The sequence below is a fragment of the Thalia democratica genome, chromosome 6, assembly GCF_965202585.1.
Source record: "Thalia democratica chromosome 6, ktThaDemo2.hap1.1, whole genome shotgun sequence".
Lineage (NCBI taxonomy): Eukaryota > Metazoa > Chordata > Thaliacea > Salpida > Salpidae > Thalia > Thalia democratica.
Window position 1 is genome coordinate 1,540,758 of NC_139170.1, and position 25,971 is coordinate 1,566,728.

At 22.8% G+C, this 25,971-nt stretch overlaps 1 protein-coding gene across 1 annotated transcript in view; it reads right to left on the reverse strand.

Moving 5' to 3' along the window:
* Positions 1 to 17,242: 17,242 nt before the first annotated feature.
* The window catches only part of LOC145838047 (protein spinster homolog 1-like), a 42,051-nt gene continuing 33,322 nt past the window's right edge, over positions 17,243 to 25,971 (reverse strand). The window contains exons 3-9 of the mRNA XM_082945575.1: positions 22,571 to 22,740; positions 21,985 to 22,134; positions 21,658 to 21,782; positions 20,441 to 20,577; positions 19,915 to 20,013; positions 18,890 to 19,061; positions 17,243 to 17,313 (exon numbers count right to left, since the gene is read on the reverse strand). Coding sequence (XP_082801701.1) covers positions 17,243 to 17,313; positions 18,890 to 19,061; positions 19,915 to 20,013; positions 20,441 to 20,577; positions 21,658 to 21,782; positions 21,985 to 22,134; positions 22,571 to 22,740 — 924 coding nt within the window. The remainder of the gene's footprint in view (positions 17,314 to 18,889; positions 19,062 to 19,914; positions 20,014 to 20,440; positions 20,578 to 21,657; positions 21,783 to 21,984; positions 22,135 to 22,570; positions 22,741 to 25,971) is intronic.

Sequence of the window (25,971 nt, forward strand, 5' to 3'; positions counted from 1 at the left end):
TTTTAACCATCTTTTAAACTCAATTTTTCATACAATTTTAAAGATTATTATACAATCGCAGTTTTGTGATTCAAAAACTGTTCAAAGCATTTAAAAGCTATCAAATAAATTTAATAAATATTCAAATTCAAAATTTGTTGTAAGGCATAGAGAAATAAACTTAAGTTTTTACTCAATCAAAATTAATTAGTAGAATTAAAAAACTTTAGACCAAATTATGACCTACAATTCTTGTTTAATCTACATTAAGCTTATTTCTGTCATTTCTCAATAAATAAACACGTTTAAATAAGCAAAATTTAATTTTTGTTCGTCTAAAAAAATAATACAGTTTTTGATATTCTATTAATTTAATCATTCAGTAAGAGAAACAATTAGTCTCTTTAATGTAGCAAAAACGTTTTTAAAATTGTTCGCATTAAAATTGTTGTATAGTTTACAAAATATATTCATACAAATGTTTGTCTTTAACATAAAGTTCGGGTTTTAAGCTAAATTTTAATACTTTTAAAGTAATATAAAGAGATTTTTGATGAAATCTTGATTTTTTTTACATTTTGTATAATACTAAATAATATATTTGTGCCTCAACATTTTTAATATAAAACTATATTTTATTATCTAAATATATTGAAGGTATTTTTTAAATGAACATTATTTAGCTAAAAAATATACTATACAAAATTGTATTATATATAATGCAAAACAAACCAAAAATGTACAGTATGAAACTTTATTTACAGTTTTTATAAAAATAAACTATTACTTAAAGCTTAGAAAAGTAAAATGTGATGTTAAGTTACAACTAAAATCACTGCACAACAAAAAACTTGAAATAGTTTTTTTATAAAAAATGAAAGAATAAACTTAAACAGAACAGGGTTACAAAACACATTGAAATTACTTAAACAACTTATTTCAGATGTTTTAATTTTTGCAGAATCGTAACTTTTTTGAGCTAGCTACGTCCCTGGTTTGTTCACATTTAGTACTTTTCGAATGTGTTATGCTCAAAAACTAATGTTTTTAACTAAAGCAGTATGTACTGTAGCTTCAAAATTAAGCTTTTCAACAACATTTTGTATGAAAAGTTTCTGTATATTTAACATGCAGCTAAATCAGATTAAGCTTGCAGCAAATTATAACTAATATTTGAAGTATGAACGTTAAATTTGAAAGACAAACAAATTTATTGTTAGTTTTAAAGAAAAAAGCCTTAAAACGGATATTAATAAAAATACTTTTTGAACACTGGAACAGCATTGAACAGCAGCTCTAGTGGTCCACTACACGCAACGCCCTGCACAAGTTTTATAAAAAAAAATAATAAAAATCTTGTAAGTGTTTTATCTTTTCTGTTACTAAGTTGAAATTTAATTCATATGTTTTTATTTTCAGTTTTGAAGTTACCAGTTCAAACAAAATGCTGTTAAAGTATTTTTTAAATTATATACTTTTAAGCGCACAGTTTTCAACTACTGCAGTCTATATTTTAGCTTATTTAAAGAAATTATTAAAAGTGACTGAATTTCTACTTTTCGATTACTTTTTAGTTGAAACTGTTTTATTAATTTATTTTATTACTAAAATAGTTGTCGCATATCTTGTTTTTTTAAGATTTTCGTTTTTATTTTTATTGTGTGTTTTTCTTTTTTTTTTAAAGTTTTAGTTGTAAGAAAATTAACTTTTTTGGTTCTGTATAGTTTTAATTTATGCATATGATGTATGATTTAACAACTGAACAGTAAAAGGTAATTATGTACATCAATTCCTTGAACAATTAATTTTTTGAGTATTCTCGTTTTTGCATTAAATAAAGCTTTAACTTTGATGACCGAACAAATTAAACTTTACGCTCAAATTTATTTGCATTCAAAATATTTTGCTCTTTAAAGCTTCTAAAGATTTCAACGCATTTTAATTTTTGATAAATGTAAATAGAGTTTTACTTACGTCACACAAATAACCACAAGTGCTCGAACATGTGTAATAGATATATATTAAAGCAATCTTCATATTAATTATCACTACATCAAAGATCTCCTCTATGCTCATTTTTGAAGTTGTACTAACGGCTAACTAATATATATAAAATTTTAACTTTAAGACAAGTCAAAGTCTTCCTTTTAAACGTATTGTATTTATTTAGAAGAACTTTTAGTTTTAACAAGAAAGTGTTTACCTCATTACAGTTTTAAAACTACTCTCTTGAGAAAACTGTTTGTAGTTTGTAGTCTATTATAACTAGTAGTTTTGTAGCTTTTTAAAAGCTTGGTGTCAAAATTTGAAATTTATAAATAATAAAATGTTAATTAATTATTTTTGACTTTAAAACATAAAAACAAAACTTTACTCAATTTTAGAACTATAAGAACTCATTAAATTTGAAAAATAAAAGTATGCTCTAAAAGTTTTTTTTTTAAGTTAATTATGATTTATGATTTAATTTTCTTAATATACAAGCATATCATGTACATAATGCAAACTTGTTTATATGCGTTAAATTTATGATACAGTTTGTTTCAAAGTTAATTTGAACTATTTTACACACTTTACGAATTTGTTAGATTACTAAAAACCAAATGATATTTTGTAGAGAGAGAGTGGTTATCAATTCAAATACATCAAAACTTTAGTTGTTTGGTAATCGCATCTCGTATTAATATTATGTTTAATTTTACTGCTAGAAAATAAAATATTTTAAAAATTATTAAACAAACTAATATATTTAACTATTTATACAGAATATGTAACTAATTTATTCTTAAAAAAAATTCATAACGTCATTTTGATAGATCAAATAAAAATTAGAAATCATATGTACGTATTTTACATTTAAAAATGTTTAAGAAGGTTATAAAAGTATTTGTTTTTTTATTTTGTTATAAAGTTAGGATTAATTTTTATATTTTGTTTGACAAAATTGAGATGCTTCGCGCCATCAATTATAAATAATGAACTTGACCAAACAACCAACGACAACAGTACCCGAGACAACCTATTACTGTTTGTAGTGCGGTCAAATTCATTATTTATTAATGATGACGCGAAACGTCTTAATGATGTCGGCCGAAATAAAAACTGGTTAGAACTGATCTATTAAGCGTTGACCCACATCAAACTGAAAATGTCAGGGACGTTGTGCTGTGAACAGGGTTGCCACGGGCCAGCTAAATCAAGCTAATTAAGTTTTTTTGAAAATTTTGAAAAATTCACGCAATGTCAGTTTTTTTTTGGCGTCAAATTGACCAACAGTCAGTTTTTTGGGTCAAAATGGCAAAAAGTAATTGTTTTAGGTCAAAATATCAGAATTTTTCAGTTCTAGTTTACAAAATTCCTTAATTCCTTAAAGTGGTAAAAAATTCAAAAAAAGTTCTTTAAAGTCTGACTAAAATTTCAAAATTTTTCTAGAAACATGTAGTACTATTATTCTATTCGAACAAGTAGTTGTTGTATGTAATTTTTTTAGTATTCGTGATCTCTGGCAAGGACACGTCCATAGTAAAACTTTGATATATACACTATAGTCTAATTTGCAAAATTTTAGAATCAGATTCTTTTTTGTTTAAATAAGTTATTAAGATCTTTGTAATTAAGCACTTAATTTAGTATTTTATGTAACAAGTTTAAATGTATGGTTTACCTCTTTATATACTACTCAATAGAAAGTATGTAGCTAATAATTACTAGACTAAGCAAAAAAGAAACCTGACAAAAGTATTTTTAGGTTAAAAAATATGTACTGATAAAACATGCGTACTAAAAGTGGTATATGTCAAAATATGTGTATTCCATATAAGTACTTATTGAAATCAAAAACTAAACGTTTTTTATATAAAAACACTTTCACTGTTATTGAAACGATACAAAACTATTGTAAAATCTTGATATAAATTTTATTTATTTTAAGAAAATTAAGTATTTACAATATTTAAATTAATGTTCTTTTAATTCTCTTTAGCTAAATAAAACAACAATTAGTTTTAGCTTAAATTTAAATACAAAACATGAATTTTCAAAAATAACGCTTTGTGTTTAATAAACTTGTTTTTAATCATGAAAAGTACAGCTAATTTAACGACCAATCGTAGTAAATCTTACACGCATATTTGATTTCCATACAAAATATTTTCTCAGTTGAGCTTTTTATAGATTTCGTCGCATTTTAAGTTTTAATAAAAGTAAATGTTGAGTTTTACTGACGTCATGCAAAATATCACAAATTTTCGAAGATTTGTTATGAATATATAAAAAAGAAACTTTATTTCTCTAACCCTTCTGTCAGTGGTGAACATCAAAAAATTTGAAGTCGTTCTATATAACGGCTAATTAATAATTCATACCATCAGGTTTAAAGCTGAAACAAATTAATTTAGTTTTTTTGAATACTTATTAAAAAAGATGTTGAACTTTAAGAAGCAAGCTTAAACTATATTTTAAATTAACATTTAAAAATTTTAGATATCATAATGAAACTGTAGTTTTTAGATATTTCAAAGGCTCGTGGAAGCACTTAAAGTATATAAATAATCAAAAAATATGCAACCAATCTTTAAAATTATAAGTACTATTAATACACGTAAAAAAAAGCTACTATTTTACTTAATTAAGAAGTGTTAGTAAAGCGTTTAAAAGTTTGAAACAAAACTTTGCGCTGCAATGCTAAGTTAAAACCATTTAAATTTATTTTTCGTAAATTTTATTTTTTATTTAATAGCAAACATTGTAAAAACAAAACCTTATATTTTATTTAAAGAAAGTTTATTTAAAAAAGTTACTATTATAAACTTCTCGTTTGTCAACTAACTCTCATGTGTAAAATAAAGTTTTTAAATTATATAACTAAGTTTTAAGTTTTTAGTGGTATATATAATACTAAAATATATAGTGGAAATATTATTTAAAAAGTATGTACACATAAATGTGTGTATGTTTGATTTAAGTAATTATACATAACAATTTCTATACAACTTAAATATAGCAATACTTGGCCTTTAAAGTATAAACTACTTAATACAAAATTTAAAAAAATATTGTATTTAACTTTAAAGGCTTTAAATACATGCTTATTGAATTAACTTATAATTTCCGCTCACTACCATGTATTATTGTCTTTATTTATTTATTAACCTTACTGCTATATAAAATAGGAAGCTGTCAAATTTGCACGAAGATACAAATTTGCACGAGGGGACAAAATTGCACGGAGACACTTTTGCACGAAGGGTAACTTTTGCATTAAGACAATTTTGCAAGGAGACATTTTTGCACAAGTTGGATATTTTCTTTTCTAATAATATTATTTTGCACGGGTTATTTTATTATCTTTGTTACTTCTAACCCTTACTCTCGGACGGCAGCTTTATTTTTCTTTTTAATTATTTTATTCTTATTTATTAATTTTATTTTATTTAACAATAATTTTTATTAGTTTTTTTTTTTTTTACTTCCACTGTTACCCCAGTCAGTACCTTTTAGGTTTCTTTTTAATTAATTTTTACTTTTTATTATATAAGTATTTTTTATTATCACTATTACCCCTAATCATTACCTTGGTCAGTAACTTTGTTTTTATTTTCGTCTTTTTATGAATTTATCTTTTGGTTTTTTTTTCTCTTATTTTTTTCATAGTTTTTTTTCTCTTTTTTATTTATATTGTTTTTTTACTCTCGTGCAAAAGTGACCCTTGGTGAAAATTTTATTCGTGCAATTTAGTCCCATGCAAAATATGTCGTTTATCCAAAAGTACAAACTGCTTTTTAATTTAGACATAAATTTATACAAAAAATAAAAATTGTAGATAGTTAATTTTTGAATATTTATCTTTAAAGTATTTCAACAAGGAAGGGTATAAAACTTAGAATTGTTAAATAAATAAAACACAAATGATATTCCGTTTTGCGACAAAATAAACAAAGAAAGCAAAACGAGAAACGCAACGTGTACAAATTATTTATTTAAGCTATAGAAAATTTGTTTCTTTTTTTATTAACTTCCACTTACAGTTATTTTACTTACAGTTAGTGTTAGTTATTATACAACTTAATAAAAACACTTTTATACTTGTGCGCAAATAAATTTCAAAATTTTAATGATGTTTAAATAATGACACAGTAATTTTTAAACGTAGAGCTGAATTTAAAAAACAATAAACGTCATATTTTAAGCTTAATATATTTTATAAAAAAATACTCCGGTTTTGCTGTAAATCTTCATAAGTGTGAATTATATAAAACTTTGTATAAAGTTTTAGTTCAAAAAACTTGAACTTGTTGTTTTAGTTTTTAAACATTGGTCAACCTTACAAATTATTTAACTAATAATATAACTTTATATCATAAAACTTTGTAATTAATTTTTTTACCAAACTGAAATACAACAAGTTCATTCTTTGTATACAGCTGTATTATTACATTTGTATACATACTTTGTATTCTTTGTATACATGTAAACATACATGTATAATTAAAGCAAAAGTTCATCATTGCGTACGTGAGAAACAATCGTTAAGCAATAAACTCATTATAATTTTCGTTTTAATTAAATAAAGTCTTTTTAAGTGTGAAACTTTATAACAATTTACAGTTTAAATTTCAACATTATAACTTTGTTTTAATATTTTCGAATTAAAAATGATTAATGTTAAATTACGGTTACTTCAAGTTTTTTGTACAATGTTTATGTTTCTTAAATGAGTTTTCTTTTTTTTTTTTTTGTATAACTTTTCTAGAGAGGAAAACAATAGTTTTTAAAGAAAAAAAAATAAAGTAAACAAAACGGGTAGCTTTTTTGTGAAATAGCAAAATAATTCACGAATTCAAATAGTGTTTGAAAAACTGTATTAAAGGCTTTAACCGCTTTTTATTATTCCTATTAGTTTTAAACACAGTTTTATTTGCTTTTTTATAGCAGGGGTTGGCAAACTGCGGCCCGCGAAAGGAGGTTAATCTGCAGTACGCGAGTATTTTATTTTGAATGGAATGCGACCATCGATAAAAAAAATGCGACCATGTAAATGTTGCCCGCCAAACAAAACATTTTTAAGTCGATTTTTTAATGATAAAATAATGTAATTAGTTCTTATTCCTTTTAAGTCACTGGAAACGATTAAAACTTATTAGAAAAATTTACAGCTTAGGCTTAAAAATGTGAAAAAGACAGATTAGCTTTCTTACAGTATTTTTTCTAAGTTTATATAATAACTTCTTTCTTTTTACAGCAACTGGTAAACTAAAAATAAGTTTTAAAAGTGAGTTGTTTATAAAATAATTGTTGAATAAATTAACTAAATGCGAATGTTTTCTATTTCGTAATAAAGTAATTCACAGTCATGAACTACAGATTAATTTATTAAAAACTTAGGTGTTTCGTATAACGTATAACTTTTAGCTAAATTTTAATAATAGACATTTTCACTTGGTACTATACTTAAACGTACAAAGGAACATTTAAAACATCATCATAATGATAATATGTAACGTAATTTTGTTTGTTTTTTTGATTTTTTAGTCGTTTTGATTTTTTTCTTCTTTAAATTAATTCTTATGGACACTAAGATGTTTATAATTACGGAGACCTTTGAATATTAAGCTGATTGTTTTAGGGGTAAATACAATTAAAACTCCTGTGTAAAATTCAAGATGATCTGAATAAATTTTATCTTGGCAGAATTCGATTTTCTAATAGCCAATCCCAATGCAAACTGTATAAGACCAAGAAAATTCTACCTTTATTTTATTTATTATTTTTTATGTGGCAATTAGCACATAAACACTTGTGCCCAACGTTATACGACATAAATAAAGTTTTATGGTGGCACTTCTTCAAACAAAAAAAATAGTTTTAGTTTTATTTCAATTCTAAAATCTCCGACTTCGTTTTAATCATCATCCTGACTTTTTTGCTTTGAAGATCGGCAAAAAAAAACTTATGATGTATGTCTTTTTTAATTTACAGATTTGGTTTTAATTATATATAAGACTTTTTGTTCTGAAGGTGTTATTAATTTAATAATATTCATATTAATTGTATACATATATGTTTCAAGAACACAAAGTGGTTTTAAAGGCAACTGCATTTAAGACTGAAAACTTTTTTATAAGGAGTTTAATAAACCCAGGCTGATTCAAGCGAGATTTTAGTCACTAAGACTCATTATCCTTTACCTCAAAAACGTTTAAGCCCTGAACTTCAAACATATTATTCTACATTTAAACTTTCTTTCACAGAACAACGCAGTACTTAACAATACCTTGCTTTTTATTAAAATATACGAAACTAATTTTATTGAGATTAAAAATGTATGATGAATATATGTATTATTGGTCTGTTTTTGTGTCTAAATTCATTCAAATGGTTATAAGTATCACATAAACAAATGTTTTTTTATTTATTTCAAATAAAAAATGGTTACCACACAGAAAAAACGAGCTTTCATAAAATAAACCAGTAAAAAGTGATAAAAATTTATAAAAATAAACTACTTATTTCTATGGGTAAAACTAAAACTTTTTTTAAGATTTATCATAAATTATTTTCTGTATCATTATGTATAAATTGTTTTAGTTTAGTCTGTTAAATGGATTTAGTATGTAATAATAGTTTTTAGTGTTGCTATACACTTAGAAACTCTCAGACTTTTGTTAAATTTTGTAAAAACCAGGCTAGCTTATAATAGTCTGAAGTTATCTTTGAAAGACACTGGCTGTTTTTTTTTTTTACTTAAATTAAATTAACAAAATCAGTTTTCAACTGATTGGTTATTAGGAGTTTAAAACATTTAAATTTTTAGTTTTAAAATTTGAATCGACATGCTGCCTTAATTTTAAAACAACTTTTGACAGTTTTGTAAAGTTGATTAATTTTTTTTGTTCATTGGTTTATAAGTTTTTTCTAGTTTTATGAGCTGACTACCATAGTACAACTGTATTGTGTTAGTATTGATAATATAAAACAAAATATTTTGATAAAAAAAATACGTTTTCAATAGTTTAGCAATACAAAAACTAAACTTTGCACACATCGTCTTATTAGTTTTTTACATTTTAAAATCCGATTTATTGATTTAATTTTAATTAATAATTAGCTTTTACTATTTTATTTAGCAATTATTTTGTTTCTATTATGACTTATAAATACTGTTTTTTTAATTTTTTAAAGAAAAAAGTTTTGTTATTATATTATATAAACGTTTTTGAAACTAAGCAAAAACTCAAGCTTTATTTTGAAACAGAATCAACAGTAAGTAAATATTCTAAATAAATTAAAGTAATGTTACATTAATAAAATTAACCGTAAAATTTTTGACGCATTTTATTATTATTTCAAGTTTATGCGCTTAAAGTCTCTTACATGCGTTTAATGCGTTACCAACAAACGCTCAAAAGCTTGTTATTAATATATATACAAACCAACTAAACGTCATTTGTATTTCAAATTCGCATTTATAATGCTTAATGAATTTTTAAAGTCGTTTGTTTAACGGCTAGCAAACATTTTATCAAATTAAGCTAAGCTTTTGTACTTAGAAGATAAAAACACCAAATGTTTTTTTTGGGAGTTCCTAATAAAATAGCTTAAAATTATATATACATTTATAAGAATATGAATATTTGTACTATAAAATATTCATATTACAAGAAAACTATTTTTTTAAATTATAATTTTATAGTTAGTTTTATAATGTTTATCAACCTTTAACGTTAAAATGTGATAAACTTTGTATTTTAATCGTAAACATAAAACGTAACTGAGCATAAAGGTTTTTGTTTTAATAAGCTTTTAAATCATTTAAAATAAATTTTTCAGACTTTATTTTTATAATTTTTATAATTAAACTAGTATGTATCGATCTAATAAAACACACACTTTCGTTTATTATTTAATACAGTCAATATCTTCAGTAAAGTTTGTTTTAAGTAATTTAAACACTAAATAACGATTTGTTTTACTAAATTACAAAATTGATTATCTAAAAGATCTGATTACCTAAAACAACTTTTAAGCTTTTAATTGTTTGGCTTAAATAACACTGTTCAACTTACCATTGGTTTATGATAACACTACTAAATTGTAGAGCTAACTTTTCTTATTAAAACTAAAACATATTCTCTTATTGACGCAATAGTCGCCTGCCCACAAACGCTTGAGACATTTTTGAATTCATATACATTTGGTTATTTTAACATGTATTCGGATTTTTATACATACCAAAATTCTTAAATTTTAAAAGTCGTAACTTTACGACTAGAAAATGACTCATACAATACGAACTTATTTGTTTGGAACAGTGTTAATATAAAACTGAGTAGTTATAGTAAAACTTAAAATAATTAATTTTTATATTTATCAAAATATAAAATAAAACAACAAAACTTTTAATCGTTTTTGATTTAACCTTGTAATAAAAAATTGTTTATAGTTTTTTATAAAAATAATTAATTGTTAAATATAAACTTAAAGTAAGTATTGGTAAATCTAAATATTGGTAAAATTTCATTTCTATATTGTTATAATTCAGCAATTTGTTACCGAATTTTACATAAAAATTTATAAATTAATTATTAAGCATTTATTCAAAAGATTTATACTAGCAATGTGTATTGAAAGTATTTTATAATAAAAATATTGATATTTACTGAAGAAAGCTAAAACTACTTCGAGGTTAGTAAAACTGAACTAATTAAAAGCTGAATTAAAGTAAAACTACATGAATAAAACTATTCTGAGGTAGTTTTGTTTAAAAACGTTATACAGTTTTTAAGCTATTTTATTTTATTGAAACTTAAGTATTTTATTGAGCTCCAAAATAATCAGCTTTTTAAGAAGGTTTTTTTATTAATACAATCTAGTAAAAATTTTTAAAAAAAGCTTGAAGTATTTTTTGTCATTATAAAACTAAAGTGTGTTTAGAAATTTATACATTGTTTTAAAACTTAGTATAAAATGTTTTTAAATAAAAAGTTCTATATAACTAGCATAGATTTGTAATTATATAGTTCCTAACATAAGCTCCTTTTATTTTTAGTTTTAAGCAATAACTATTAAGTATTAATATTCAATGTTTACTTTAAAAAAATTTTCTTAGTCTACCGCTGATTTTAAACTTTTAGTGTAACATTAATGACTCAAAACCAACTATAAGGACAAAAAAAATCAATAATAACAAGTTTTATGTATATTAATTTAACTTATCTAAGTGCTCTTTTTAAAATTTTAATTTTTAAACAACCGATTTATAAAGTATCATACAAAAGATGATTTAAAATTTCTTAATGTCTATAAATTTACATACTATTATAAAACAAACGTACTTTGTGTTAATAAACTATTATAAAATTATTAGTAATTTTTTTTAGTTTTTTAATTTTTTTTTTAATAATTTATTTAAAAAGTTATGTATTAGACGCCTAACAAATATTAGTTAAACAAAACAAAAAAAAGATTTTAAAGCTTATACAAGTATAAAACTTTAATATTTTAAACTGCTATTTTATCTAAGTTTACATTACAGTAACTTTATGTACAAAAGAGCTGCATCATTTTTACATATTTTTTATATTATCACTGCTTTTAAAATCAGTGGGACTAAAGAATAAAATTAACAAGCTAAGAAAAAACCTTTAATTTCTACATAGATAACAGATGGTTTAAAAAATTGCTAAATAAGTATATTATTTTTTCTAACTGTATTTATTTTGAAACTTAGTGAGATTGAAATAATTATTAAAGTTGTTTATGATTTGGCCAAAACACTGGTTTTAAAAATATCTGTTTTACTAATTATTTTTGAAAATAGTTTAAAATATTAAATAATAACGAAATTTTGTCCATTTTACTTTGTTTGAAATTCATCAAGTTTTATTTAGCTAGAATAAATAAATTTTTTCTGATTGAAAGTTTAGTGACAAAGGGAATAGAACACCTGAAAGCGTTTTAACTTATATTTATATTAAAAACTTGTAGATTATTTTATCTCTAAAATTTTAAAAGTATATTTTTATGTAAAAGAAAATTCAATTTAAAGAACTCCTGTAATTAAAAAAACTATGGAGTAGTACATAGAAGTTTTAAATTAAAACAAGTTAAATTCAAAGAAGTTTTAGAATGAAAGTGTTTAAACAAAACTTTTTGTAAAAAAAATAAATTATGAGTGGAACATTTGTAGGTAAACCAATTAAAAATTGTGTATTAAAACATTCTAGATTTTAAGTTTAATTTGTTTACAATACATACTTATTTTGAAGATCACAATATATATTTTTTTACACTGTTTTCAAAGGTTCTTTAAGTTGCAACTACAAAATTAATGTTCAAGTTTGAGATAGATTAGTAATAAGTTTATTTTTTTAATTGTTAACCTAAGTCATAAAAGTTTACTATACTCATAGATAAACCTAAGAAATATTGTTAATATATAACACATTTACATTAGAATAATAAAAATAAATGTAATAGAAACATTTTTACTAATACTTATCAATGTTACTATTATAAGAGTTATTTATTTCTTCGTAATGATTAAATAAAATATAACTTTCTTAGAAATAAAATAATAAAACTAAATTTTTAAAAAAAAAATTGAAATTGTTTTTTTTACAACAATAACTTCTAATTTTGTTCAAGTATGACCTTATAGCGTATAGACCATGACGTTAAAAGGTATTCATAAAGTGCATTTCATCAATATGTTGTCAGAAAATAAAACGAAACTGTTAACTTTATTTGTATATAACCTTTATTTTAAAACTTATGTGAGAAAAAAATCACAGAGAAAAAAAAGATAAGTGTTATGTGTTACGGTTTCAAAGCTTTAAAAACATTAGTTTAATTTAAAAATCTATATTCTAGTTTGTATTTTACTGAAATAAAACAACTGTCTCTTTTGAATACAAAAATTTTTAACTTTTATTTTTTAATTTTTGATTAATGAATTATAAAATTTAAAGATTTACATTATAACTTTGACATAAGTAAGTCAAAAAAAAAAGTTTTTATTAACTTGTTTTTTAACTTTCATGATCTCCTACAAATTTATAATAAATAGTTCAATGTTTAAAAAAGTATTTAAAGGATAAATAAATAACTCAGAAAAATTACTTTAATAAATCAGACTTCATTTTTATTTAGCCAAAACTAGTTTTAAACAAGTACTTTTTTGTAGTCTGTCTAGCTGTTTTATACATATAAACCTAACCAGTTAATTGTAAGTAGAATAAAACATCTTTATAGCTTTGTATTATTAATACTTTGGGTAATTACCTTTTGAAAAATAACTTATATAAAATCTAAAACAAAGTTACAAAACTTATAATAACGAATTTAGTTATTTATTTTGCTCTTATATGAAGAATTTTACTAAACTTCTTTGTATGTACACTTAAAAAAAATTATTATTCTATCTTATCTTAAAAAGTACTAGTACCGAATAGTAAAAACTAATTAAGACGATCTTAACATGATAAAGTATACAAAAACTATCCTTTTAAATGCTAATATACGATCTAAATAATGTGAACTTATTTCTAGTATTTTAATAGTTTTTTTTTGTTTAAAAAGCTACAACAACATAAAACAGAGTATAAAAAAATCAAAATTTAGGCGATTTAATTAACTAAATAAAAAAATACTTAACGTACTAAAAGTATTAATCTCATTCAAAAACGATGGATAAATTTATTTTTATCTTTTCCCTTTATGTTTAAAGTAAAAGTGGAAGTTTGTTTATAGAGTAGGTATATTTTATACTGTGAATTTAAAAATCACGTTATCAACTCTGAAATTAAAAAAATAAATAATTTGGTGTGAAATTTTTTTTTAAATAACATATTACAAAATTAAATTAAAAAAGCTAAACTAGGTTTTATCTACATAGAGCCGATAATAAACTTAATAAAAAAAATTTTAATGTATAAACAATAATCTTTTAATGCTTACTGAACAAACTCAGCAAAATATCATTTCAGATACAGTCGACAAGAATAATAAAAGTTCTAAATAACTCTTGTTAAATAAAACTTTTTTTGATTTAGTGAAATTTTACTTAACTGCTGATAAAACAATAGATTACATCAGTCTTTTGCATTGTTTTAGTAATGTACTCATAATTACTTTATGGCTGATAATTGTCATTTTTAAGTTTTGTTTTTACACTTTATGTAAAGTTTGTCTTTTGAAACTTTACAAAGTCAATTGGTAGTTTCAAGTTATAGTCAGATTTTTATACAAAACGTTGAATAATGCTTTAAAAAGTGTTAGTACCTATTTAGCATTATTAACTACACCTATTACAAACTATTAATGTATTCATATTAAAAGGTAGATAGCTTTCATTAAACCTTTAAAGTTTATAATTTGTATATTTTAATGTTTACCAAAAATTTAAATTAATGAATGTTTTTATTTTAGTAACTTTAACTAAAATATACTAATATATCTTAAATTATATAAGTGGCAAGTAAAAATTTTAATATTCAGTTAAAAAAGTTAATTGACTTTTTTTAATTTGGTAGTTAAAAAGTTGTAAACTACTGTATAATCTAATGTTTAAAAAATGACTTTACTTTAAACTAAAATAATCAACAACTAATGTATTTTACTTGAAAGAACCGAAAACTTAAATCAATGTAATAAGAGTTTTAATCTATATTTTAAGACTCTTTTCTGTTAATTAAATAAGTATATTTTCTACTAATCTTTTAAGCTAGTTTTAATGTTGTCTAAAACCATCAAATTTTATTTTTATTTTCTTTCTAATTTGATACTATATAAGTTTGAAGTTTGATAAAAATGTATTTCCTATAAATACAACTTCAAATTCAAAACCATTCAAATACTATTTTAAACTTGGCTGCTAGAAATTTATGACTATTCAACTATGAGAAATTTAAGTTAAACTTCTGCTTAATTTTAATTATAATAAAACTTTTAAAATTTTACCACCATAACTAACATATGCTAGTATAATATTTTTTATTATGTTACTTTAATAAAATAAAATGGAACAAGTATTGGTAACAATTTATTAACTATAACAGGAACAATAAATAAATTCAGTAAATTAGAATTGAATACTTGCATATAGAGGTGGTAAATATTTACAAATATATATGTAACAAATTAATCAGGGTTGCCACTCGTTATTTCAAACTTTTTTCCAGGTTTTCTATATTTCTTCCAGGTTTGTAAAAGTACAAATTTTTGGTTCCATCTTTAGTTTAAAGTTGAGTTTATTGTAAGAAAACTGTGTTAAATAGTATAAAAACATTGAAAAGATACTGTAAAGTTACTTTCAATATGTCTTTTATTAAAAGATATATGATGATGACAATTTTTTTTTATCTATATGATAGATTTTTTGAGTCAAATTAAAAATTTACTACTGAACATGTGAAAATTATTAAAATTCCAGGTTTTTCCAGTTTTTTTTTACCTAAATTGTCAAATTCCAGGTTTTTCCAGGTTTCCAGGTAAAAAGGCAACCCTGCAGATTAACACAAAACTTAACATATTGTACAAACTAAAACAAAAATAACAAATAAAAACCATAACAAAACATAATTAACTATAATCAGACAACTTTTGAACAATATGTACAATTAAAAGAATAAAAAAGTTCAAATGTATAAGAAATTAGAAATATTTTTTTGACTTTTCGACATAAGTAACTGCTAGAAAGTATAAAAGTTAATTAATTTCATTTTTTAAGTACTAATGCATTAAAACAAATGAAAAGTAAAAAAATTGTCTATAAAAACTTAAAAGCTAAAAAAGAAAATACTATATTTGAACTAATATACTTGTTTCATATTTTAACACAGTGGTATTAAAAAGTATTTTAAATTAAATCGAAATTTTTTTAAAAACTACTGGTAACATATAATATTTTCAAATATATATATATATAATTTATTCAAATGGCGATTTTAAAAATTCTGGAACATATGTTTCACAAAGCTTTAATTTTTCATAAAGCTCTGATCATCAGCCAGTTAAATTTAAAATACAAAGCACTGTACCAACTTGTTTGTATTTTAAATTTAACTGGCTGATGATCAGAGCTTTATGAAAAATTAAAGCTTTGTAAAACATATGTTCCAGAATTTTTAAAATCGCCATTTGAATAAATTATTTAAAAGCCCTTCAAGTGGGCTCAGTTGAAAGTGTTTATGTTTAAACATTAACCTTATTTTATATATATATATATATATATATATATATATAATAAACTATAATATATAAATAGTTCTTATTAAGGTATTGCATGGTAAAAAATTAGTACGCATATTTGTATAGAACTACTTTTATTTAAGTATCATTAAAAGTTTAAATATTATGCCTAAGCTAAACTTAAATTATAAAACAAATATATTTACAAAAAACAAAAATTAACAAATAAGTTAAAACAATTTCAGGTAGATAACATTAAAAAACTACTTCATAATTACTTAAATTTTCATATTGATGAAATAAATTTTTAACTATTTTATATTTTAATTACATTATAAAAAAACTATAAAAGCATATTAATAATATAGATATTAAAACGTTTTAACATAACAACAATTTACCAGACAATTACTTGGTACTTATTCACAACAAATCCAATGATATCACTTTAGAATAAATAAATTTTAACTATTTATTATTTTTCAATAATTGTGCAGTCGAAGCCAGTTCAATATCAGAAGAATTTGAAGAACTTCCGTTAGATGATGTTTTGCCTGTAAAATATTTTAATTATTATAATAAAACAAGTTAAAGTTTTTTAAATGAATTATATATAAAACAAACTTGTGACATGATTTAGTAAACTTAAACATTATATTAGTAATGTATAATTAAAAATGAAGTAATAATAAATTATCTTTAATACATATTGAAACTACCACTATAATTTTTTCTACATTTCTTGAAAAATACGATAAACTTAGGATATAAATCATTTGAAATATTTCACAAAAACTAAATCACCTTTTATCACCGTTCTTTCTAAAATGTGACGTCATAATAAGAAAGAATTGATAAAAACTTCAGACAAAAATTGTAAAATTAGAAATTCACGAGGTAATTATTAATATTAGTATCAGGTGTTTGAGATATTTAAACTTGCAATTTAAAATAATAAATTCTGCTACATTATTTTATTAAAAAGCTGCATTGAATAATTAAAGCAGCATAAATAAAAGTGTGTCGTTGTTTATTGTCAAATGGCAGTGTTTAACAGTTAATTATGACGTCACAGTTAGCATAATGTTTCTTCCCCGCAAATTTGGTAAGTTTTCATTTCTTTCCCGTCAATATCGTTTGATTTTCCTATATCAATTAAATTTGTATAAAATTTTGTTTAAAACGACCCAACCCAGTTTATTTGTGCATCTATTTTTTAACTTTTAATTTTTGAGGAAACTTAATACTTTCTTTATTCTATGACTTTTTTTACCTAACTTTATATTAACAATCTTTTGTCAGCATATAAATATTTCAAACATTTTTTTTGTATTTAAACATCTTAAGCTCTTTATGTATTCATTAAATAGTTATGATTTTCATTCACCAACTACTGTATTGTTCCATTATAATTTAGATCGATATTAATATTGATTACAAACTTAAACCCTGAAACTCTCTGAATAACTTATATTGAAAAGTAAGGTTACTAAATAAAAGGTTTCTTCTTATTTAAGTGAAATTATTTTACTCTTAACCTAATGAAAATAAGAGACTTAAAATTTTCTTTGCTACATTTTTTTAATGGGTCCTTGTCAAATATGCACGAAGGGACATTTTTGCACGAAGAACTTAAGCTCGGCGTCAATTTTGCACGAACACACTTTTGCACGGGTTGAAGATTTTTTTACTTTATTTCATTTCTATAACAGTTTTAATATTTTATCTATTTCATTTTTACTATGACTGTTGCCCCTAACCCTTACCCTCGGTTGGTAGCTTATTTTTTCTTCTTTTATGTTTTTTTATAAACTTGTTTTTTTTTTCTTATACCTTAACAATTTCTGATTTATTCTCGTGCAAAAAATAACCCTTCGTGCAAAAGTGCTTCGTGTAAAAATGTATTCGTGCATATTTGACCCGTTCCCGTTAAAAATAGTAGTGAAACTTTTTTAGTTATCTTTCTTCTAACTTTTAATAATCACCTGTTTATTGGTAAGTATTTTAGTTTTGCAATATTAAAAGCAGCCTAAATCTACAATAAAAAGCTAATCTATATATAGCACCTCTAAGTCTAGGCATATGTAAAGTGTTAGTACTTATAAAACAAAATTTCCTGTATTAAAAGTTTGTGAGTTTTGCTCTAATTTATTTTGCAAGTGAAGCATTTTTTTAATGATCAACTTAATTAATTTTTTGTAAGTTTGTAAATCATAACTTTTCATTCAAATCAAATAAAAAACATAAATGCACAAATAACTGGGTTACAAAAAACAAATGAATAAATTTAATAATTAACAACATGCTACAAAATTATTTTAATATATAAAAAAAATTTTTTTGTGAATATTTATAATAAGTTACTACATTTTTTTTTATGTATTTTTTTTTTAGTCTCTAACTATTTAGATTAATTCTTTTTAAAATTTAAGTTAGATTTTAATTAAAACCTACAAAATTTATAGGAAAGTAGTTGAATAAAATTGTATCTACAAACTTTTTCTAAACAACTAAACTAACCTTTTATTACAAGGTACTAAAAATAAAAAACTATAAATAAAATAATTGTTAAACATGGAAAACAGAACATAAACATGCACCAAAAGTTATTTAATTGTATTTAATGTTTAATTAATTAAGCATAAATATTATACAGAACTTATAAAATCAAACTAAAAGTTATTCATTCATGCAAATACTTACAACTTTAACAAACACAAACCTTTAAGAGCGTCTTGAACTTTTTTTCTGTCCTTGCCAACAAACAGTGATGAGAACAAAAACATTGATCCGCCGATGACGACTGCAAATGGAGTCATATAAAATGCATATTTTAATGCAAGAAATTTCGTCACATACGTATCTGCTTTCCCGTGCTGCAAGTAATCTGATATCTGTGAAGAAAAATATTAATTATAAAAAAACTTATAATTTATTAATAGAATCATAAAATTATTCAAGTATCAGTAATTAATTAAGTAAGTAAGTAAGTAAGATATATGTGAAAAAAGAATATTAAGTTGTTGTCTTTTTAATACAAAACCTTTTAAAAAAACAATTATACAATGTAGTTAAATTTGTCTTGTATAGAAAAAACTTGTCAAAAAGTATCAAAAACTTGTGAACACAAGTAGAATATTTAATTTACATAAGAATTTATTTTATCTTAGTGAAAATTTTCGATACTTTATCTTATCTACAGCAAAATAAATAAATTCATCCTACAATTGAAAATTATAAAAGCTTTACCAGACAATATCATATCAAATATTCTATTTTTAATAAACAGTCTATAAAAGTAGTTCGCTAGAGATTAAAGTCTGGGCCAACTTTAAAGTTAATTGATCCAAATATAAATCCAATAAATAAGTTAATCTAGTTTAAACTACAATCAATATAGAACACAACTTAAACTGCGTTAAATACATAACCAGTTTTTTTCTTTGCATATAAGTAATAAAAACAGTTTTGTTGTTAAAATTATAATAAATTTATGTATCATCAAACTTAAACGTAACAATATTAATAGTATTTATACAGATTTAACTTAAAAAAAATTATATTTGCAATAATTTTTTTGGAATATTATTATCTAGCACCTAAAGCAAAACTTAAGGGACTCAAATTGAAAATATTAAAGCCTTTCTAAAAACAAGAAAAAATACATTTTTTACCTTTATAACTGTCATTCTTCAAAATAACACTTTGTTTATAAGCATATTTTTGTAAAATCGAAATAAAACTAACAACTCCAATAAGATAAGGGCTCCCAGCGTCTCCAAATAAATGCATAATTAATATTTGTAATGAATTAGCTGTTGACCTTCTATTTGGCATGGTAATATACTGTGATATGATTTTTTTTATTTAAAATTTATACTTGTAATGTTAACATTTAAAATAAAATATCAGTAAATATTCTATTTATAATACGCTGTCTTTTGATGAAATATATGTGTTTTTTGATAAAGTAATTCCCAATTTACTCTATATCCTTTAAGAAACCTTAAATATGTTCAATATAGGTAACCTAAACTACAACAATTAAATTTAATTATACTTTAATTAATATTAAAATTGATTTAAATGTTATCAATAACATTAGGTTTGTTAGTAACCAGAATTAATTTATACAATAAAGTGTTTTTTAAACATGGTATAATTTTGAATTTCGTGTTTAAGATTCAAAGAAAGTGCATTGAAAACATTAGAAAATGTGTTTAACTTAGATAATAGAAAAACATATAATTTGTATATAAAGAAGTTAACTGACTAAAGTCATATCAGCGCATGGAGTCCAAGTGAAGCAAACTGTCAAGTTAGCGAAGAATATCATCAACCAAGCCAGATTTGTTTCAATTGTTGCGAGTTCGAATCCCGCTAGCAAGAATGGTCCGCTTAGTAGAAGTCCTGTTGAAAAATTATAATTTTAAATCCTTCATTTAAAAACTACTTTTAACTAAAGTAAATTATTTACTGTATTTTACAATACCTTTGAATAAAGAAAAATCGAAAAAGGGCCACTTAATATAAGTGAGGATTACAAATCTTTTACAATCTACAGTGAACTTATTTTTGTTTTCAAATAAATCAAAAAAGAAAGGCATAAATAATTATTAAAGCTGTATAAACAGAATTAAAGACACTAACAACAGATAACAATTATCAAAAAACAGAAACTCCTGATATTTTTCTGACTTGTTAGTGAGACTGAGAATAGGGACAGTGTTGTCACTTCTGTCATTTTATGAGTCAATTTTTCAGGGTTACTTTTTTTAGGTTTACTGAAGGGTTTAAATCTTTGGTTAAGGTTTGGGGTGAAGTTGTACTATCCTTGTAAAATTAAATACCGAATTAAAAGTCTTTGTACCATTTGCTAACTTCTAAACTACTTGTGATGTCATAAATAGGTGTATAGAGATAATAAAAAGTTGTTGAAAATCAAATATAAATGATTTACCAGTCTGCTCAAATAAGAACGTCTGAATCGTTCTTTTTTGTTAACCTTTTTTTAATACAATTAGAAAAAATAATTAATTAAATTAATTAAATATAATAAATTACCAGTGACACATATTGCTGCGTCTAAAACATTTCTAATTTTTCCATATTTTTTAATACAAATAATAAACAAACAAATATAGTAAATTACCTGTAGCACAAATTAATGCGTCTGAATCATTTCTAATTTTTCCATTTTTTTTTATATAAATAATAAACAAATATAATAAATTACCAGTATCACTTATTAATGCGTCTGAATCATTACTAATTTTTCCATATTTTTTATATAAATAATATCAAAAATATAATAAATTACCTGTAGCACAAATTTGTGCGTCTGAATCATTTCTAATTTTTCCATTTTTTTTATATAAATAATAAACAAAAATAATAAATTACCAGTAGCACAAATTAATGCGTCTGAATCATTTCTTATTTTTCCATATTTTTTATATAAATAATAAATAAATAAATATAATAAATTACCAGTAGAACATATTAATGCGTCTGAATCATTTCTAATTTTTCCATATTTTTTAGCAGCAAACAATCCAATCATAACTCCACCGATTCCAGAACAACACAGAATAACTCCAAATTTGAATCCAATACTAAATAAATAAAAATTAATTATTAAATTGCAACTATTTATAAAGTAGAACCAGCTCGTAATGAATAAAAAATTAAATGTTAAAAATTTGTAATTTTTCCCAATGCAAAATATTATTAAAATATAACCTATATATTTGTATGGCATGAAAAATAAATTTCAAAACAAATTAAATTAATTAAAACAAATTTAATTAAACAAACCTGCTGTATTCACAAGCACTCCCTGTGCAAGGGGTCAACTTATCAGCAACAATAAGGGCGTAAGCAACGTATTTCGGACCCCAGAAACTAATGGAACCAGCCATGAATGCCATGAACGTCAAACCAGCAGTTACCAGCCAATATGTTTTACTTTTGAAAAATTTTATTTATGTTATTTAGTAAAATATACTGTTATATTTTATTATTATGAAGCCATGAATGCCATGAATTTCAGAATGTCAATTACCAGCCAGTATTTTTTACTGTTGACATGTAATTTAGTTAGTTTTATGTTTTATTGGGAGAAAAAGTAAACTTTTTAAATAAAGTTTGATTTATTATTGCTTTTTATTTAGTTTTACAAGTATGTTTTACCAGGAAAATATGTATAGTTGTTGAATAGAATTTAGTTTATAGTGATTTTATAATTTTAACTAGTAGGTTTAAGTGTGTAAAACTTATTTCTATAACTTTGTTTTTCATGTTATAGTTAAAAATACATTACTATTAATAGTGGTACAAAATAGTTAATAAATTATTAAAAAAATAAAGAATACTGAACCAGTAAATAATAAATTCAACAAACTTTTTAGCAATATATGACAGGTCTTCCAAATATCCTTTGAAACCTTCAGCCCTGTTGTCTTCATTATCAACGCGATTAATATTGTTTACGGTGTCTGCTGCCCCTCGTGGTATGTTTGGTAATATTATCAACATCAAAATGACTACAAGAACTCCAATCACTGGTGTTAACTGTAAACATGTAATTCAATTATTATTTTAACTAAATTAAAATTACCTAGATCACTATATTTAAGAATAACGTACCACTCGTATTCACTGTAATATTTCTTAATTAGATATTATTACTAAACTAATACTAAACTAACATTAAAGTTATCAGAATTAAGATAACTACAAATACTCTTACGACCGGTTTTAAATGTACTCAGAATTACTCTATACTCTATGTTTCAACTGTATTTTATTCAAAATGTTAATAAAAACACTACTATGACTGGTCTGAAATGTTGGAAATAATAAATACTTAATTTAATTTTTTGTTATTTGAAAATATGCTTTCAAATTTTTGTTGGAAAACTTTATAAAAAAAATACTTAATCAATCTTAATCATGATGTTACTTTTCAAAATACTAATCTCATACTTTTTAGTATATTTAAATTATTCGCTCTAGATAACTTTCCAATTAACATTATCACTTATTGTAACTAGATATTATTACTACTATCAATAAAAAACTATTTATTTATTATAAATTTCATTATACTTCTTGCTCACTTTATTTTTTACGATAGCTTGAAATTATGAAAACACGAGTTTTTAAAATCTTAGTTCTATTAACTAAAGTACACGTGTATCAGATAAAATAAATAGAAATATAAAATTATTTAATCGTTAGAGAGCGCAATATATTTGTTAATTATATTTTAAAATAAAAAATTAAAGAAGTTACTTCTTCACGTATTATTAATTTTGCATATAAGTTTTGCATACTTAGTAAAAGGATTAAAAAACGTGCAGTCGTATATATGTATAAATATTCAATTATTTATCCACAACTAATTTATAAAAAGAATAGTTTTTAGAAGTTTTATTTCTAGAGCGTTAAGTATCAACTGTTAAAAGCTAAGCTTAATCTATTTTTTCTTATATACTGTTTGATTTAATGATTTTGGGCATATGAAGGAGTAAAACACTTTTTTTTTAATTTTGTAATTTTTTACACAATTTGATAAGCTACTTGTTACTTTTTACCGCATATTGAAATTCAAAGTAACTTTTGAGATATAAGCGATTAAAGTTGGAGCGTTCAATAGGTCCTTTATGGGAGGTGCAAACTAAAAGGGCAAAAGAGACTATTTTACTAAAAATAAATCTCTTCCTTAAACATTAGAGCAATTGTTTTAAAACTTTTCGGAAGTAATCTTTTACAAAATTTAAACAACTTGTAGAAAACAGATTTATTAATTTTTTTAAAAATATATATATACGGTAAACCAAAAAATATTGAGTTTTTTCAATTTTGGTCATACTTTTTTCAAAAATCTGCTTTCTTCAATCTATTTGTAATATTGAAAAGTACATTTCCGGAAATTTTGAATTAAATTGCTTTGAAAATGAAGGAGATAGATTTCTAGGGAAAATTTTAAAATAAAATAAAAATTGCTCTATAAACATTTCAATTCAATACGGTTGTATCGGACTTATTTTATAAAACTAGTTATATCTCAAAAGTTTATTGAATTTATTTTGTTCTGTAAAATCTATCTTACAGTATATACTCTAAGCTTTGAAATAAGAGCAAGTGTTTTTTAATGTTGGACAGCTATACCCTTAAACAATTATAAAATAATTCTAATTTTGAACAAACTTATAAAACTTGGTACAAACTTATAAAACGCGTTTAAAACGTATAATTTCTAAAAATTTAATGAAGTTTGGCAAAGCTGTACTAGTTACTTTAATTATAAACGTTAATCTTTAAATGATAAAAATGTGACAATAAATAGTTAGTTTTGTTGTAAAAATATAGGCATTTTTTTCTAAATTTACTACTAATTTTAATATAATTTTAGGTTATTTTTAATAGTTTATCAGGACACTATTTCTTAACAATTAGATTCATTACAACCCAACTACTTTTTTAATTAAAATACTTATTATTTTATAATTTATTCTACAAATCAATCATGTCGTTACCATCTGCTAGATATTAGTATTTATAATACATATTTTATCTATTTAAATTGACATGTTTTAAGATAATTTATTGTAACTGATAAAAGTATAAACTTCCTAGTAATTACCTTGGTTAAAATTTATACACAAAAATCTACTTAATTTAAATACTTAAATACTTTTTAAAACTGTACAAATTTTATACAAATAATTTTTACATACCTTTATTTTAAATAAGACATTAAACTATTTCAAATCATTGAGAAAATAATAGAAAATTATATTTTTAAATATATATGATTGATTATAATACAATTAAAAAGTACTTTCTTATTACTGAGTGTATTTTTGTGCACATTAAAATCATATACAGTAACACTGCTGAAAAGTTTTAATCTTTAGGGAATAGTAAAGTTGTGTAATACTATTACTTGTAAGTAGGAGAAAAAATAAGTCTGAATACATACAATACTTTTGAGGTATTAATAGCCTTAGAAAAACTTTTTATTATAACTTTATTACTAATTATTCTTTAAAGTACTACTTTTATTTATAACTTGTTATGAGAACACTGTAAGTGTGAAATATAAACAATAAAATCTATGATTGTTTACGAAGTTTAAAACTACGTTTATTCTTTACCATTTTAACTTTCTTGGAAAAATTAAGTAAATATATTATATTCTAAATTACAAATTGCTTTACATATAAACTTTCTAAAAATTAATCTTAAAATTATTATATTATATTTCCTATAATACGTTTTAAAAATTTATTTATTTTATTAAGGAAGTTATAGAATAAGAAATTTTAATAAAAAAGATCATGAACTAGTCTTCAATATTGAAATATTAAATCATAAATACTTCTAGTTAAAATTTTTAATCGATTAGTAAGCTTTCTAATTATAAAAGGTGAGTGTTAGAATTCACTTATGATGACAATTGAAACGCATGACTGAACAAACCAATCAAAACCTTCATTTGAGATCGAGAATTTTGCTGCATCAGCATTTTTGTAGAGCTTTACTTTGAGTTTTAGTGCTTTAGTGTTTAAAAAATAAAAATTTTTGAAATTAAACTACTTTAAATTCCTAAAATATTAACTTTATACCGGTGTAAACCTTAAATATATATAAAATTATACCTTGAAACAAACTAATTGTAAACATTTGTTTTTTAAGATAAAGTTTGTATATTTAGCATTAGTTTTAACAAGTATATATGTAAAACTATATATTATATGTTTAAGTTTTTTATAGGAATTTATACAAACTTTAGTT